The sequence below is a fragment of the Camellia sinensis genome, chromosome 9, assembly GCF_055761805.1.
Source record: "Camellia sinensis isolate YWXY chromosome 9, ASM5576180v1, whole genome shotgun sequence".
NCBI lineage: Eukaryota > Viridiplantae > Streptophyta > Magnoliopsida > Ericales > Theaceae > Camellia > Camellia sinensis.
Window position 1 is genome coordinate 193,448,251 of NC_138969.1, and position 19,401 is coordinate 193,467,651.

Consider the following 19,401-nt stretch of genomic DNA (forward strand, 5'->3'; position numbering starts at 1 on the left):
TCTAGTGACATTTTTATCAATCCGCCGGTTTCTATTTTTCTTCCAAACCGCACCGACCCGCACCGCTATTAAATCATGTTTTATAGGATTCTAAAAATTCTTTTTTACTTAAGTTTGCTTGTTGTTCTATACCTTAGAATATAGTATTACATTAATGCTCGAGGGGAATTTTATGTATTGTATTTGATCATTGCAGCTTCCACAGAAACTTGTAATGAACTGATGGCATAGTCGTTGATATTATCATGTTGTTGCTACACTTGCTGCATTAGAAGAAAGCTTCGCAAGATGCTTAACATCACGATGTCTCTCGTCTTTTTTTTACTCTTTGATTTAAGTTTTGTAATTTGAATTATATTTTTTATAAACCGCCAATCCGCCCGAACCGCCAAGGCAAATCCGCCATTATTTGCCAATCGAACCGTCAGTTTTTGATAAGGAAAATGGCAAATTCTAGTGACACTTTTATCAATCCGCCACCCGCCATACGGTTTCTATTTTTCTCTCAAACCGCACCGACCCGCACCGCGCACACCCCTAAATGTAGGTATATATATTAGGGATTGATTCCTTGTATAGCTACCTTCCATACTTGATTGTAATACTATCTTATATATAGGAGTTCTTGTACCTTGATTCAATATACAATTGATACATATTTCTCCCAACCATTCTAATAGGGAGAAAAAGGTTTCTGATTTGTTGGAGAATTTCAATTGGTTAATTGTGTTCTGAAGCTACGAATGAATTCACTTTTAGTCCCCAAATCAATCAGCTCATCGACGAGTTGAGAAAAAGCTTTTCCATTTTATGTTCACTTGGCTACCAAGTTTAATGAGCTTCAAAAGAAAAATTATGAGCTTTGTGACTGAACAGAATCGCAGTGTTTTGTGTACTTCATGGCATATAGATCATACCAATCTGGCTATTGTCTCTTCCATGCCTAATCTGAGAAATTCATCGATAGCATAGTGTATTAACCTTTTGACAGAGACCATGGATAACCTTATAAATAAATTCATCACTTTGTTTAAAACTGATAGTCATTGTACTTTGTTCTAATCCATAATTCAAACATAATGTTTATTTCTTATTCGCCTTTTGGTCTTTTAGACTACACAATAATCGGTGAATGTGATGATTCAACTCATTTGCTAGAGATATGAGAGTGTAAATCGAAGAAAATTCTAATATGACAAAAATCAGAATACTTGAATACATTAAAAGAAAATACAAAAACCATACAAGGCATCACTCGACATTGTAAACTAATCAAATTTAGTCTGTGGTAAGTTGAAAGCACTCAAACTAGTACTAGAAAGATTGTTCATGATTCATACAAGAGAATGGTTGGTTTGAGGCGTTGTTAGAGGACATGAGCAACTGGTGGAACTAGTGGTTTGAGGTTGGTTTGGGTTGGAGTCAATTCTAGCTCTAGATTTAGGATATTTGAGTGAATTGGCCATCCCAGATCGAAAAGATTCACTTCTACACCAACGAAAAGCCTCCCCAATTTTCCGGAGTAAGTACTTCGAAGAAGTCCTCATAAGTGATAAATATAGAGGCAAGTAGGTAAGAGCAAAGACAGATACCGGGAGGAATGCAACTAAGTACAAGGCTAATTTTGTCCACCGTTCCTTATTGTGAATCATTAGGATAACTGTTGCACCAAAAGCCAACATCATCATCGACACAGAAAGGATCAATAAAGTAATTCCTAACATTAGTTTCTGAGGAAGAGAGCATTTGAAGTCTTTAAATCGAAATGGTGACGTGAGGATGGAGAGAAACACGATGACTGATGTCAAAGCAAGCGTGAGGGAGAGAACGTCTGTCATGGTGAAGACAACAAAGAAAGGTTGGTCTAGAAGAATTGGATAACCGGTGGTCTGACTAGGACCACCTGGTATTGTGTAGGCTGCAGCAAAGGCAACAGTGGCAATTAGGACAGCAACGATGGAGCAATTTTCAGCAGTGCGCTTTAGCCAATCTATGGCTTCCTTATGAAGTAGAGCATTGTTAGAAACAAATAGCTGTTTAGCAGTCTGTCTATCATTGTTGAAGTGCTTCGTGAAAAGGGTTGCATATATCTTATTGAGACGCTGCAATGCACAAGAAATCACATAGAAAAGTCCGTTTCAATAGAAAAGCAAGTCCAAATCCTTAAAACTTCAATTTTTAGTCCATTTACCATAGATTATAACTTAACACATTATGACTTATACCTGTGAACATAAGCTGTTAACCTGTTTGGTGCAGCTGTGGGATTATGAATTTAATATTAACCTGTTTGGTGCAGCTGTGGGATTATAAATTTAAGCAGAGTAATGTTTGGTTAATAAGCTATAAAATAGTTTTTTCTTGTATAATTGTCCTTTCTACCCTTCTATGATATAAAAATGATTATTTTGTCATTCTTTTCAGTTTTAATTTAAAAAAAAATATTTCATTAATAAAAGTTAATATAAGTAGTATTAATTAGTATCAATTAATATAAAAATTGATATATTTGCTAAAAATGTAATTGAAGTGTTATTGTCACAATTATTTTCCATTATAAATTAATTAATATCAATTAATTGCTTAATTAGTATCAATTAATACTAAAATTATTAATTAGTATCAATTAATGGCTTAATTAGTCTCAATTAATATTAAAATTATTAATTAGTATAAATTAATATTAATATTTAATTTTTATTAGTATCAATTAATATTAATAATCAACAATTGTTATTAATTAGTATCAATTAATAATTAATTCATTACAAAAGTATACAATATTAATTTATTAATAATTAATACCAATTAATATCGATTTTTTTCTTTTTCTTCAGAAATATACAATTTTTTATTTTTTAATTAATATAAAAATATACAATATGAATTTATTAATAATTAATACCAATTAATATTTATTTTTCAATTAATATTGATTTTTTTCTTTTTCTTTTTCTTCAGAAATATAAATTTTTTTATTTTTTAATTAATATTAATTAATAATATTAATATTTGGGTATTGACGAGGGCATTTAAGTAATTTTAGCCCCCCAACACCAACTGCGCGCTTAAGTAAAAAATTTAAGCACCCCTGACCAGCTTTTGAGATAAGCTAGGAAATAGCTTGATTTAAGCTATAAGCTAGTTAACTTAAGCTGCACCAAACACAATATTTTAACTTAAATTAAGTTAAAAGTTGAAATAAGCAGTTTATAAACCCTACCAAATAGGCCTACTATCACTTTAAAACACACTGATGAAGGTGCTTCAAGCTTTTGGACCATGGCCTCGAGCCTATGAAGCACAGACACCTCTCTAGAGGTCATAAACCGTGTCCAACATGGACATGTGCCAGACAAGCTAGGGATACGTTCCATTTTTATTTTTTATTTTTTCACTGGAATAGTATACCTAATGCTGATGAATTTGATGCAAATTTGTGTGTCCATGTTGCGTCCTCCGTGCTTCTTAGCCTCTAGCATTATAGGACTAAAAATGATGATGGCCTTTGATCTGCCGGCTTAAAGCTTATGCACTGCCAATGCTTGTGTGCAAGGAAAAGAGTGTGTTGTGCATGTTAAAATCAGGGAACGATGTTATGGAAGTGTACCTCAAACAAAAGCAAATCCTCTTGAAGTACCAGGGCAGGGCTTCGCATTTTTTCATCTTTGTAACCATCTGGTCTTAATGCAACCGTGTGCAGTACGGAGTTCCCATTGTTGTCGATCTTTTGTATAAGCCTCATCATTGAGATTTCCATTTTTTTCTCCAAAAAGTCAAATATATGTATTTGGCGGTACTTGATGGCTATATGTAAAATATTACGCCCGTGGTGATCAATATGCTCAGCTGCCTGAGGATACTTCTTGAGTATTTGTTCAACAATCTCTATAATACCCAACTTAGTTGCCAAAAACAATGGAGTTTCAGCATTCCCTGTCTTCTTACCATGAGTTGTTGAGGCCTGTAGTCCTTCTACATCAGTCGATTGGCCTTGGGAAGCAGACGAGAACTTTCCATATCTGTGGCATTTAGGCTTACACTGGTTGATTGCAGAGAGGGTGACGTGCCACGAGGTATCTTTTGCTATTAAGAACTCGGCAAGTTCCAAAGCTGATTCATATTTCTTGTTTTTCTTCCTTATTGCTTCACTTAAGGCCATTCCATAACATGATGAAGCTTTTCAAGAAATGAAATGTTAGTAATATATACAAATGCATAGAGAAACAAACCACTAGAACTATGAAAGTCAGCTTTTTTGTTTTATCATTCACATGATTTCAACATGATAGTTTCTATCTGCAAAGATAATTCAAGATAATAATGAACTTGGTGTCATATAACAATGAGAATGAATGCTTATTCTGTGGACTCAGGGGCGGGTGTCGGGTGCAGGTATGTATCTAAAGGTCGGATTCATCAAACTAAAAATTTAAGGGTACGTGGACTAAGCAAAAGAATGTCATATTTTTATATTTTTAATCAAGTTTGGGAGACAAAATGGTGCTATATGTAATTACAGTGTCAAAAACACATTTATAGTAATTATACAACAATATGTACATATAGTAATAGTGTTATATACAATTATATAAGAAATATCCATTGAAAAGTATTTGATACATGTCTCATACCCTTGTCCAAGTGTCGGGCATCCGACAAGGGTATTTGATTTATTTTGAAGAGTCCGTGTAATAGAGATTCTTTATATACACTATCTTCATTGATCTCAAGATCTTGCAACAATCTAGCATAGTACCAAAAGCAAAAATGGATAGAATAATTTCCGTACATGGCCCTTTACCTCGTTCTGTCATAGTTGTACCTTCAAGTGAGACACCTGAAAACATGTACACCAATTTTGGTGATATTAAAAAATTAAACAGGACTTGCTGAAGTGGAAATTGAAAGGCGAGTATCGTACAAGAGTGCAAGAGCCGGTGAGTTAGTTTCCTTGCTCTTTTGAAGGCTGATTGATTGCACGCAAGAAGTTGAAGAGGAGTCATCCCATCTCCATCTCTTTCAACAACTAAATGTTTGTACCTTTTTGCAATCGAAAGGGCCAATTCTGTTTCAAATTTCACAGCAAAAGCTGAATTAACAGAAAATAAAACCCTGAAGCAGTAAAAGCAAGAATTATATGCTCGCAAGTTATTCCTGATCTTATTTTAACCAAAAACAAAAAAACAAGAGACCAAACAAACAAAACAAAAAGCAGTAGTGAGAATTAGAAATCAAAAGTTACTCTTGCTCCTTCTAGTACAACAAAGTTGAATTAACCAAAAAAAAAAAACTAAAATTGCAAAGGTAAGAATTACAAGCTCACAAGTTAGTCTTTATCTATTCGTACGACAAAGTTTTTTTTTGGGGTGAATAAATCATAAAATAAAACTAGAAAATATGCAAAACTACAAGGCCATGTTTGTTTGGGTGGACATGAGCTTGGGATTGGACTAATAGTCCAATAAAATTATTAATCCGATGTTTGGTTAAACAATTAAAGTACGGACTAATTATTTTAAACTTGACTATTAGTTAAATAGGATACATAATCTAACGGATTCGTAATCCTAAAATTATTAGTCATGGGAATACTAATCCAGTCCACCCAAACAAACATGTCCCAAGGGGCATACCCCAGGCCCTACCACAAATGTACAACGCTACCCTGAGCAAAACCAAAACTACAAGAAAATTAACACCAAAAAACAAACCACTAAACAAGACTACACAACTACATAATAATAGATAGCAATATACCAAAAAATGTAGTCAATGGCAACAACATATTTGTTCAGGAGCCATGTCCACAGAGGATAGGGGACTTGAACAGCAAAATACCACCAGCACGCTATAACAAACAGTGGCAGCAGGAATCCAGGGGGATTTTAGTACAACAAAGTTGAAAAAACAAAAAAAACAAAAGAACAAAAAACAAAATTGCCAAGGTAAGAATTACAAGTTCACAACTTATTCTTGGCTTGATCTTATTAGTACAACAAAGTCGAATTAACACAACCAAAAAAATACTGATAAAAACCACAAAAGTAGCTCACAAGTAACTCTTGATCTTATTAGTACAACATTGGAACTACCATAGCATCACACAATTAGTAGATATCTTAACTTTGAAGAACTAGAAGGGCTATATACTATGCTGAAACAAAACAGCATCGGCTAATTAACTGATGTGTGGAAATTTCAAATGAAATATATAACAAGTTTGGACATGGATACCTACCAAAGTGGTCACTGATGATGGACGCATGAAGTATGGTGCTTTTATCATTCCTTTTCAAGAAATAATTTCCAACCTCTTCAGGTCCTTCCCCGACAAAGATTTTATTGATTTCGTTGTCAAGATACTCAAACATTTCAGTCCTGCCATAAGCCGCCGCACGAAATAGAGCAGTCTCTCCATGCTTGTTGCTCATACTCAACAGCTTCGGTTCCATCTCCAATATTTTCCTCGCGACAGTGACGCTTTTTTCAACACCGGCAACCTCGTGGAGTATGGTGTTTCCTATGTCATTTTGGCGGGTCATTTTGTCCAGATGTTGGCTGTCCAACTTTTCCAGTAAATGAAGGACTATGTCTGTTTGTTTAGTGTATGTAGCCATGTGGAGGACTGTGTCATCATGTATGGTTAATATGTGCAATGGTCCATCTGCAAGATCTTCACATTGTTGAATCACTTTGTTCTCTTCCCCACTCATGAGAGCCTTGTACAGATCTGCATTAAGGCTGTGATCTTCATCAGTGGCCGTGACAGCCATGACAGAGAGACAGAAACAGAGAAACAGAGAGAAAAGGCTTCACCATGAACCAGTTTGTACTTCATGTGTATATATAGGAGTGTTAGGATAATATGACCTGATACATACTGGACACTAACCAGTCAATGTCTGACTTAAATTTTGATATTTCAGCACTTGTAACATGTACACCCAAAATGTTGAGTAAGTGTATTTTTATATTTCTCCACTTGTGACCTATAACCTATGAAGTATGGGTACTTCGAAAAATATGTCGTACCTGTACCGGGTACTTACCGGTGTATAGTACTTTGTATGGTACTCCTGCATACATACCGGATACACGAAACACGTACTCAAATTTTTTCTTCTTAATTTTTGGCATACTCAAACGTACATAGAACATGCTCAAGCCGTACCGTACTTCAATCAGAGATAAAATTCCTTTAATTAGATTTCTTTTTTATTTTTAATTTTATGCTTAGCATGATTTTAAAATTAACTTATGGTTTGTAAGTTACTTAATATAATGATATTTAATTTAGGTTTATACCTTTACTTTTGGCATTAAATGTTAATTGTAGATTGGATCTTAACAAATTAAACCATTTAATCAATTTTTGCATTAATCTAAATTACAAATAAATATTTTTTACAAATGTATCAAGACGTACCCGTACCTTACTTTTTTTTGGATTTTACAGTATCGACATACCCGTATTGTATCATGACCAGTACGCGTACCCGCACCCGTACTTCATAGCCTACAACCATAATTATATATGTAGTTGAGGGAAGCGACTATCTCTATGTCTTGTTTGTGACTCTTTCTGATCTTGTGAAAGCGCAACAATCGTAAATGCAATTCTAATTTTGGGCATGGGACACAAATTTTTGAGCAAGTATATATTTTGATATTTCTGTACTTGTGACTTGCAACACTAATTATAAGTGTATGTAATTGAGGGAAGTGACCATATTTATATCTAATTTGTAACTCTTTTGGATCATAGTGAAGCCGCAACAAATGTGAATATAGCTCTAATTCTGGCCATGGGATCCTCCATTTCCAAATCTTCATGTCCCTCTTGTTGGGATCTGGGATCCCGCCCAAGACCTTATAGAAATCATTGCAAGCAGAAAAAACACACCCACACACAAGGAGACACAATATTTTACGTGGTTCGGCCCAATGCCTACGTCCACGGGAGAGTAACCGGTTATCACTATACCAATGAGGAGATTACAGAAAGATTACAATAGAGGAGGAGCTCACACTCTCCTCATTCAGCCACTCACCCGTCTCCCTCGCTCACACCGAGGGAGACGGTCTCTCCGCCTCACATCTCTCGCACTCTTTGGTTCACGGTTTTCTTCCTCACTTACTTACTCACTTTGGCCTCTCCTCTCACCCTCCCTTTATACACATTGGAGTAGGTGGGAGTGCCTTTGGGTAGCCTCCATTCTTGACCCTTGACATGGTTGGTGGCCACCAAGCTTGACTTGGTTGGTTGCCTTCCATTGTTGACCAAGGTGTGTTCCCATGGAAGAGCATCACCTTCTTCACATGGGGTGAATTCAACAAATCACCCCCTCAACCCATGTGAGGTGATCCACTGCACATACTGCTGCTAATCTTGTCACGCCCAAATTCAACATAGTTTGCATCTCCTCACTGAGACGCTGCATCCCCTGAAGCTAGAGATAAAACACCAGAGATACAAGAGGAGGAGGGAATCCGACATCCTCAACTCAACTCACACCACTCTCTGATTTGGAGAGAGCCACTGCTCCTATCTCCCACAGATCTCTTCCATGCTTCCTGTCTCGGATGTCTATACCTGCTATGCTTGAACTTGCGCAACCAAGATATCCGACACCCCCTGATTTGATGTCCTGCACCCCCTGCTTGGATGCCCTTGACTATCATGCAACTCCTTGCATGATGAACACTGGAGCAACTAGAAAACTTCAGAGTTTGACACATCAACATCCTCAAGTTTCCTTGCTCGGAGCTTATTTCTGAACAACCAGCCTTTGCCCTTCTGCACTTCTGAACAACCTCCTGGCGTTTCCACATACGCTTGTTGTCTGTGCTGCAATCCCTGATGTTCGGTTCTGTCTCACTTGTCCGTACTGATGTTTGACAGTTAGCCCTTCTGTCAAGACAACTTCCACCGGTCTGTACAAGTTACCACTACGCAACTCCGTGCATAGTGCTCGCACCCATGGCTTCTGGTCTCCCTGCGTCAAGCTTGCTTGAGAGATCTGCATCAACTCTATCATCTGCTGCCATGGAACTAAAGAAACCACCATAGAGAAATAAGACTTGCCACTTCTTGGCACGCACTCTTGCGTTTTACCTGTCTCAATTTCTCTGTTTGGAAGTTCCTGTGAACTATCAACAACCCACTGTTGCACACTCTTCTCGCGCCTCTGTACGACACTCTAGCGTACCCTTGCACTGTTGCACGTCTGCAATTGTACTTCTGCGCTTAGTATGCTCCTCTGCAACTATTGTTCTACATGTCCACATACCATTAGTACCTTCTCGTATACAGTAGCTCCAACAGCCACAGTATTTCCCTGAGCCTGTACTGGTTGCCAAATCATCTATCCGTCGATGAATGGTCTTCTCTTTTGATTGAACCAGATCCTCCGAATACCTCAACAACCAGGAAAGTTCCCAGGAAAGACTGGTGGGGTCACAACCGGTCCCACTTAAGAACCAGTCTCCTTAGACAGTGTCTTTTTGACAGAACTTTCCTAGACCTTTGATCTTGAGATAATCATGTCTGCAATCCTCTGATCGCCCCTGACCAATCCTGATCTCCCTCGATCTGCCATTTGATCAAGCCTGATCTCCTCTGGTCTTCAATGATCTATCTCAATCTGTATCTGGTTGTCCAATCGGGTCAGAATCTGCCCATTCTAACCTCTTCAGTGAATCCGCAGCGTTCCACAATATCCGGCAACCTTCCTTCGACTATTGAAGATGACAAACTCCCATGTTTTGACAATCTTTCCAAACCGTTCAGAATTTCACTATTCTGACCTCGCGGTTGCGTCCGGAGCGGTCCGTTTAGCTAGGACCAACCTTCGCTGCATTTCCGGGGACCTCACTGAAAACTATCCCCGAAAGCTGGGCCACACCACAATTTTCTGAAAATATTGGGCCAAATTGCAATTTTTAGAAGTTCAGGGAATATTCCGTGTTCCAACAGAATATTCTGTCCACTGTCCCTAACGCCGTCTGCCACTTTAATCTGCCTTCTTTTTACAGAAACTCCATCTCCAAAATCTGACCGTACGGATGTGTTCGGAATACTCCAAATAGTTGAAAACCACTATTGGATCGCCAAAAACGGACTCCAAATGGCTTCGATCTAGCCAAAACATTTTGTACGCCTCAGATCTGCGGCTGCACCGTAGCCGCGAAACACAGGATTCTTCCTCCTTCAGATGACGTGGCAGATGACGTGGATGCTGACGTGGCACGCGCGTGCCATACACGCGCCTCCCCCCACTCGTCTTCTTCCTTCATCGCGCGTGGGGCGCGTGCCTGCGACTGGGCCGACACGCCGGCTGCCTTCACGGCGCGTGGCGGCGCGTGCCGAGACTGGGCCTCACGCGCCTTCTTCAGGCGGCGCGTGAGGGCGCGTGGAAGCTCCTATGGATGTCTGCTTTATATGGTTGGACTCCTCTTCTCGAGACCTTGCTCCTGGTATGCTCAAAACCGGATTTCGAGCAACTTGATTTCTGGGCAGTTTCGGACAACACGCTGTTTTTGTTCCGAAACGCCACCCACGAGGCTCTGATACCACTTGTTGGGATCTGGGATCCCGCCCAAGACCTTATAGAAATCATTGCAAGCAGAAAAAACACACCCACACACAAGGAGACACAATATTTTACGTGGTTCGGCCCAATGCCTACGTCCACGGGAGAGTAACCGGTTATCACTATACCAATGAGGAGATTACAGAAAGATTACAATAGAGGAGGAGCTCACACTCTCCTCATTCAGCCACTCACCCGTCTCCCTCGCTCACACCGAGGGAGACGGTCTCTCCGCCTCACATCTCTCGCACTCTTTGGTTCACGGTTTTCTTCCTCACTTACTTACTCACTTTGGCCTCTCCTCTCACCCTCCCTTTATACACATTGGAGTAGGTGGGAGTGCCTTTGGGTAGCCTCCATTCTTGACCCTTGACATGGTTGGTGGCCACCAAGCTTGACTTGGTTGGTTGCCTTCCATTGTTGACCAAGGTGTGTTCCCATGGAAGAGCATCACCTTCTTCACATGGGGTGAATTCAACACCTCTGTCCCAAAATATTCACATCCATTGAATCATGTATTGCATTTACCGCATCTCAAGTTTCTCAATGATTCAGCGATTGTGAGGGACAAGGGGACATAGAGATTTGGGGACACAGGTTCCTTAACTCTAATTTTAGTGTAAACCTTGTAACTCTCGTATTTTTGAGTGTGCGCTCTTGTGATATATAGATCTTGTGTTATTTATTTTTATTTTATTTTTTTCTCACTGATCTTCGTTAGGAGTTCTGTAATTCCGAACAAGGCGTGCATTACATAACAACAATACACATACACAGAAATCAACTAGAATAAATAATTCTTAACATATAGTATAAGATTCCTCATGTTCAGAACTAGTTCCTAATGAAAACTGACTAATCTTTTCATGGTATAAGATTCCTCATTTTATCAAGGTACTTATGCTCTGTTACATAAAATAAAGCTATTTATGCTTTTCTTAATGGAATAACAAAGCTATGGAAGTATAGAAGAATCCCAAAAAGAAAAAAAGAGTGAAAAGAGAGAGAGAGAGAGAGAGAGAGAGAGAGATAAAGTTCTCAATAATGCATATGAAACAATTCCAATCAATTTTGATCACTACACTTTAGAAACAGTTTGTTATCGGAATTGATGAATAATATCTTTAAATTAATTTTACAGAATAAAATATATCCAAAAAAAAAAAGATTTTGAAAAAATAAGATTTACATAGTTTGATTAAGAATTATGCTTCGTAGCTTGAAAAAAATTGGCCCGAAATAGCTCGAATACCCAAAACAATGCAGTTTTGGGTATTTTTTTTTATTATTATTATATTTTTTTCCTTCCCTCCCTTTGCTCTCTGAAACAGATAGAAGACAGAGAGAAGAGGTGAGAGAGAGAGAAGGAAAAGAAAAGATGAAGAGAATGAGGAGGAAGAGAAGAAGGAGAAGGAGAAAAAAAAAGGAGAGGAGGAAAAAAAGAAGGAGAAGGAGAAAAGATGGAGAGAAGGAGGAGGAGGAGAAGAAGAAAAACAGAGAGGGAGAACAGATTTGTATACACACAGATCTGTGTGTGTATACACACAGAGGAGACGGTGATAGCGGCGCCAGTGGATGGCTCTCTCTCTATATATATATATATATGTTGGGATATACCTCCTTATTGGAGTTTGAGACAAAATTGGTTTTGGTTAAAGAATTTTAATTTGGTTTGGTTTGGGTATAATATATTTTATATATATTATATCTAATTTGTGGAGAATTTGGTTACAATTAGGGTTTGATTACAAAATTCAAAAATATATATAAATATATTGTATTTGTTTTCCGAGGCACATAGTAGCGGCTGCTTTAACAGTTTCGGTGCTTATTTGTTTTGGGTGGAAGCTATAGATTTGAGATGTGCTTGCTGGGTTAATCAATTGGTGAATTCAAAGCTTGGTGACATAAATTTTGTGGCTTTATTTCGGCAGCGTGCGGATTGATTTGGGATAATTATTTTGGATCTTCTACAACTCTGGTTCTGAAGATTTTGATTCATCTATTTGGTGAGGTCTTTCCTCTTGTTTATTTGTGATTATTTGGAATTCACCTAAGGGTGATTTTGTGAGACCATTAGTGTCTCGTTTGTAATCGTTTGGAAACTTATTTGGTTGATAGTGGAATCAGATTTCGATCCTGTGGACGTACTCATATTGAGGGAACCACATAAAATTCTTGTGTTGCTTTTGATTTAATTTTTTCGCATTAGTTTTTATTCTCATTGATTGATTTACTTGTGGGAATCACATATTTTCCCTAACAATATATAGATAGATATGTGTATACACACATAGATCTGTGTATACACATAGATCTGGCGGCGCCAGTGGGTGGAGGAGGAGGGGGCGGCGTCGGTGGGTGGCTCTCTCTCTCTGTGCCGGTGGGTGAATTTTTTTTTTTTTTTGTTGATGATTGTTGGTTGTTGTTGACGATGATGTGTTGTTGTTGATGTAAATCCAGATCCACCACCACCACCAAAGTCTCTATTTTCTCTTTTTTGTAGTGGATCTGAGGTCTCTCTCTCTCTGCAACTATTAAGGGGATAAGAATGAGTGAAGATGAAGGAAAAAGAAATTTTTTTTTCCAAAACGACGTCGTTTTGGAATTCGAGCCAGTCGGGCTAACTCCCTTTCGAGCTACCTAGCAGCGCTGAAAAATAGAATATAAGACAGAATACTCAAGGAGGTTCAGAAAATAGGCTATGTAATTATGAGAGACAAGGCCGTTATGTGCTCCCTTCGTGCAGTTTCTATTGCAAATGATTCCAAGATACAACCCAAAACTCACAAGAATCTAATGTAATGCATAGTTGCACTAGATAAACATATCAAGTTTGTATCGATTGCCCAGAAATATAGAATATAAAATACACATAAAAAATGAGAGGGAGAGAGAGTAAAATCTAAACACGTTTTATATGTATATTTTGCCTGAGTAAGAGTTCTCAATATATAGACTCTTTGATGACTGCTAGGAATAGACACCCATTCTTTATTGAAATCAAACACTGTTTAAATTTCAAATATATGTGACTGTTAGAAAAGATAAATAAATAAAAATAAAAATATAATAAAATACAATAAATCTACTATCTATCTATCTACTATCTACTCTATATTAAAAAGTACGAAGAGTTTTCTACTTTTTTTATTCCCAAAACACCCTGCCTTACTAATTGAAATTTATAGCCCCGTCAATTTGAAAAGGTAGCACACTGTATATTGAATTCTCCATAAAACCAACTCTTTTTTTTTTAAAAACCAAAGCAACTGCTTTTATTTGATTCTCCTTAAAAGAAACTGCTTGCCTTTGGCAAGGAAACTAATATCAAGGCCGTATTTCACATGATTCATTTAACCACCAAAAATAACTTACAAACAACCCAGCAAAATTAAAAGGTTAGGACAATGTCTCTCAGGCATTATTCTGAAATCAAAAGGTGCGAATAACACCACGAGTATATATTGGATTTTCATGAATTGGGTGCTAAAGCACTGATAAGAAAATTAATTGAAAGTCCAAGTTGTGGAGTACCAAGGTATGTCCAAGTCTCCAATGTTGTGTTTGGTTGAACAATTATATATTTGAAATGGTTGTTCAAGATGTACACTTTTGTTTGAAAAAAAATATGTATTTGCTATTTATGCAATAAAATTTTTGACTTATAGATTTTACAAACAAATCAAGGAAAAATGTTTGACTTATAGATTTTACAAACAATCGAAGAAAAATGGTCGCACTCGGTTCTGAAATCAAAAAATCAAGATAGAAACTCCGAATCAGTGTTCTGAAATTGAAAAAATGGGAACAACTGTTGGAAAATTTATAAAGAGGTAGTTGTGAATTGAAATAGACTCCATGTTGAATGAAAGGGTGTAACCTTTCATTGTGTCTTTTTGTTTTATAAAAAGGGTCAAACCTCCATTTGAATGAAAGGGTGCAAACCTTTCATGGTGTCTCTTTATTTTAAAGGAAGGGTTATGTCCCTTTTTCATACCTTCTCTATTCAATTTGAATAGGTGCCAACAAAGCCTATATAAAGGCAGCCCCATTCTAATTTTGATTGATTCCGAAAATTCATTTTCCTTGCCTTCATTTTGCTCTCTTGCGTCCTTTATTCTTCATATTATTTTAGGAAAAATTTCAGAGAGTTATAGAACACAAGGTTCTAGTTCGCCAGACAAATTTGTTTGAAGTGCTACTACAAATTTGTGAAGACCATTGTATCCTAGGAGATAGACGCCACATAACCGTAAGCACCGTAGCAGGGCGAATCTGTCTTAAGGATAGAGTGTCACACACTCGACTTGGTCTTTGATTTTTCTTTTAATTTGATTCAATAAATAAATTCAGTACGTTCTTTATTTATTTTGTTTGTTTTAGTTTCCATTTAATTTATTTACACAGAAGATTGTTCCAACAATCTTAAGACAGAATCGAATTATTCTGTTTACAAAATTTTTCGTTTGTTTCCTTTTCTCTTTCTTCTTTTAAGAAAATTATTTTCTATGGATTTACAAAATAATATTCTGGTTGGAAAAATAAATAGTAATTATATGCTATTTGACAGATAGTGGTAATATACTGTCTATTTTCTTTGACAACTAGTAGTACAATACTGGTGTCATTAACAATTCAGAATATATTTTTGTGGTATTTTTTCAGAAATTAATTTTGGGTTTTAGAAATTATTTTCTGAGTTTTCATTGCTTAAAATTCTATTTTAGTATTTTAATTATTGAAGTGTTACAGAAATTAATTTTCTGTGTGAAATTAATTTGGTTAAATAAAATTTTATTTATTTTCAAATTAATTAAAAAATAAAAGTTATTTTATTATTTCTTTTATTTTACAGAATTTAATTTCCTGTGTGGAATTAATTTGGTTGAATAAAATTTTATTTTATTTCCAAATCAATTGAAAAATAAAAGTTATATTCTTATTTCTTTTATTTTACAGAATTTAATTTCCTGTGTGGAATTAATTTGGTTGAATAAAATTTTATTTTATTTCCAAATTAATGGAAAATAAAAGTTACATTCTTGTTTCTTTTATTTTTTACAGAATTTAATTTTGTGAATTTGGTTTAATTTTCTGTGTACTGTAAATTCTAATTATAATTTTGTTTTATAAATTAGAATTGATGGATACTGAAACTAATGCCCAAACAAGAACTACTGTGGTGGCTGCAATGACGCCAACCCCCTCTCCTGTTGTAACAGTACCAGTAAATCACGGTGAAAAGCCAGAGAAGTTCGCAGGAACTGACTTTAAAATATGGCAACAGAAAATGTTGTTCTATCTTACAATTCTGAACCTGGCTCGTTTCCTCCGTGAAGATGCTCCTATCTTGAAAGAGGATGAAACCGACCGGCAAGTGGTTGCTGTGATTGATGCCTGGAAACATGCCGATTTCCTTTGTCGGAACTACATCTTGAACGGACTTGACAACACATTATACAACGTCTACAGTCCTATCAAGATAGCAAAGGAACTTTAGGAGTCTTTGGAGAAAAAATACAAAATAGAAGATGCCGGCTCAAAGAAATTTATGGTTGGCAGATTCCTGGATTTTGTAATGGTTGATTCAAAAACTGTGATCAGCCAAGTTCAAGATTTCCAACTCATTCTGCATGACATTCACGCAGAAGGTATGTCTCTCAGTGAATCCTTCCAAGTTGCAGCCTTAATTGAAAAATTACCAAAAGGCTGGAAGGAATTCAAGAACAACCTCAAACACAAGCGCAAAGAAATTTCTATGGAAGAATTAATTGTGCGTTTGAGGATTGAGGAGGACAACCGCAATTCTGAAAAGCGGGCTGGTAAGCATCCTATGGAGTCTAAGGCAAATGTGGTGGAACATGCTTTAAAAACCAAGAAATGAAAGTCTTCTGGAGAAAGTTCATCACAAGGCTCTAAAGGGGGGGGGGGAAATAAAAAGTACAAGTTTAATGGCAAATGTTACATCTGTGACAAAGAGGGACATCGGGCGAAAGATTGCCGTAGCAAAGGCAAAAGCAAAAGAAAAACAAGCAAGAAGCCTGCTCAAGCCCATATGACCGAAGTAGACAGTATTTCCAATGGTATAGATGATATCAATCTTTCTGCAGTTGTTTCCAAGGCAAATCTTGTCGAAAATCCTAAAGAATGGTGTGTGGACACTGGTGCTACTCGCCATATTTGTGCCGACAAAAAGATGTTCACATCTTATTCTACAGTGGACAATGGTGAACAACTTTTTATGGGCAACTCCTCAACTTCCAAAGTTGAAGGACAAGAAAAGATTGTACTCAAGATGACATCTGGAAAGGAACTCACTCTCAACAATGTGCTGCATGTACCGAACATTCGCAAGAATCTTGTTTCTGGATCTTTGTTGAGTAAGAATGGGTTTAGGCTAGTATTTGAGAGTGATAAATTTGTACTTACTAAGAATGGGATGTATGTAGAAAAAGGTTACATGTCTGATGGCCTTTTCAAGTTAAATGTAATGACCGTTGTACCCTCAGTCATTAATAATACTACATCTTCTTCTTACTTGCTTGAGTCTTCAAATTTATGGCATGGTAGATTAGGACATGTTAATTATAGATCTTTGCGTAGATTAATTAATATGGAATGTTTACCTAAATTTGACATTGATTCAAATCATAAATGTGAAATTTGTGTTGAGGCAAAATTATCTAAAACTCCTTTTCATTCAATTGAAAGAAGTACGGAACCACTTGAATTAATTCATAGTGACATTTGTGATTTTAAATCAATTCAAACTAGAGGTGGAAAAAAAATATTTTATCACTTTTATAGATGACTATACTAGATATAGTTATGTTTATTTAATTCGAAGTAAGGATGAAGCTTTGGAAACTTTCATTCGATATAAGAATGAAGTTAAAAATCAACTTGGTAAGAAAATCAAGAAACTTAGAAGTGATAGAGGTGGTGAAATGAATCACCTTTTGGTGAATTTTGTAAAGAACATGGAATAATTCATCAAACCACCGCTCCTTACTCACCTCAACAAAATGGAATTGCTGAAAGGAAAAATAGGACTTTAAAAGAAATGATTAATGCTATGTTAATAAGTTTTGGATTACCTTAGAACTTGTGGGGGGGAAGCAATACTTTCTGTAAACTTTATTTTAAATAAAGTACCCCCGAAAGAAAGTGAATCAAACACCTTATGAGTTGTGGCATGGAAGAGTACCATCCTACAAATACTTAAAAGTGTGGGGGTGCTTGGCTAAAGTAGCTATTCCTAGTCCTAAAAAGACTAAAATAGGTCCTAAGATCATTGATTGCATTTTCATTGGTTATGCCAAGAATAGTAGTGCATATCGGTTTTTGATTCATAAATCATAACATTCCGAAATGCATGTAAATACTATTATTGAATCTCGGAATGCATCTTTCTTTGAACATGTATTTCCAAATAAGACTGGACAAGAGACTAGTAATAATAAAAGATCTCATGATGCTATTACTAGTCAAGATCAAGAACATGATCAAGAACAAGAGCAAGAGTTAGACCAAAATGAGGAAGAGGAACCTAGGCGTAGTAAACGTGCTAGAACCCCAAAATCTTTTGGTCCAGATCTCCTAACATTTTTGTTAGAAAATGAGCCTTTAACTTTTAAAGAGGCTATGTCCAGTCTTGAAGCTCCTTTATGGAAAGAAGCTGTCAATAGTGAAGTTGAATCCATCTTGCAAAATCACACTTGGGAATTAGTGGACTTGCCACCAGGTTGTAAACCTCTTGGGTACAAGTGGATTTTCAAAAGGAAAATGAAAGCGGATGGATCTATTGACAAATACAGGCAAGACTTGTGGTCAAAGGTTTTAGACAAAAAGAAGGTCTTGATTACTTTGACACATACTCGCCAGTTACTAGAATAACATCCATTAGAATGCTAATTGCCATTGCATCTCTATACAATCTAGAAATTCATCAAATGGATGTTAAAACCGGTTTCTTAAATGGTGAGTTAGAGGAAGAAATTTACATTGAACAACCAGAAGGGTTTTCTGTTCCAGGGAAAGAAAAGAAAGTGTGTAAATTGGTTAAATCATTATATGGTTTAAAACAAGCACCAAAGCAATGGCGTGAGAAATTTGACAAGGCAATGATGTCAAATGGATTTAAAATTAATGAGTGTGACAAATGTGTTTATATTAAAAACACAGACAATGGTTTTGTCAGTGTATGTTTTTATGTAGATGATATGCTCATCATTGGTAGTAATAATGATATGATTAAAACTACTAAGAAAATGTTGAATAAACATTTTGACATGAAAGACATGGGCATTGCTGATGTAATTCTTGGTATGAAAATTACCAAAATATCAGACGGATATGCTTTGTCACAATCTCATTACATTGAGAAAATACTTGACAAATTCAGCAAAGATGATGATCATCTTGCTAGAACACCTGTAAATGTTAATTTGTATCTTTCTAAGAATGTATGTGAGAACCCGAATATAAAAATTAAGTAAATAATTAAATAATAATATTACAAATCTCAAATATTTTATTATGAATCTTTAAGTGCAAATTAAATATTATTGGAGGATCTTTTAATTAATTTTAAACCTAAAATAAATTTATGGTGAAAGTTATTGATTGAGAAGCAAGGTTTATTATTAAAAAAAAAAAAAAAAAAAAAGAGAGAGAGGAGGGTGTGACTTGAACTCTAGACCATAAGGTTAATATATAAGACTCCTACCATTTGAGTTGCATGTAACTTATATATGTATTTTGTATATTTATCTATCTATTTGACCTAAGTGTGCCCACCACT

General features: G+C 36.2%; 1 protein-coding gene across 2 annotated transcripts; it reads right to left on the reverse strand.

Annotated features, from left to right (window-relative positions):
* Nucleotides 1-1,193: 1,193 nt before the first annotated feature.
* On the reverse strand, nt 1,194-6,941 carry LOC114271010 (uncharacterized). 2 transcript variants are annotated; one of them, XM_028212634.2, is made up of 5 exons: nt 6,242-6,941; nt 4,925-5,068; nt 4,805-4,840; nt 3,611-4,179; nt 1,194-2,102 (listed from the first exon to the last, which is right to left on the reverse strand). In XM_028212634.2, the coding sequence occupies exons 1-5, from the start codon at nt 6,774-6,776 to the stop codon at nt 1,335-1,337; spliced, it is 2,052 nt and encodes a 683-aa protein (XP_028068435.2). In that variant the 5' UTR covers nt 6,777-6,941; the 3' UTR covers nt 1,194-1,334. The 2 variants fall into 2 exon arrangements, with proteins under 2 accessions (XP_028068435.2, XP_028068434.2); XM_028212633.2 differs by having other exon boundaries at nt 4,793-4,840.
* Between the last annotated feature and the right edge of the window lie 12,460 nt (nt 6,942-19,401).

Excerpts from the sequence above, each read along its gene's own strand:
- LOC114271010 (XM_028212633.2), bottom strand. The coding sequence starts at position 6,776 with ATGGCTGTCACGGCCACTGATGAAGATCACAGCCTTAATGCAGATCTG. Across the intron at positions 4,841-4,924 it reads TCACCGGCTCTTGCACTCTT|GTGTCTCACTTGAAGGTACA; the intron begins GTACGATACTCG and ends ACATGTTTTCAG. Across the intron at positions 2,103-3,610 it reads AGGATTTGCTTTTGTTTGAG|CGTCTCAATAAGATATATGC; the intron begins GTACACTTCCAT and ends TGTGCATTGCAG.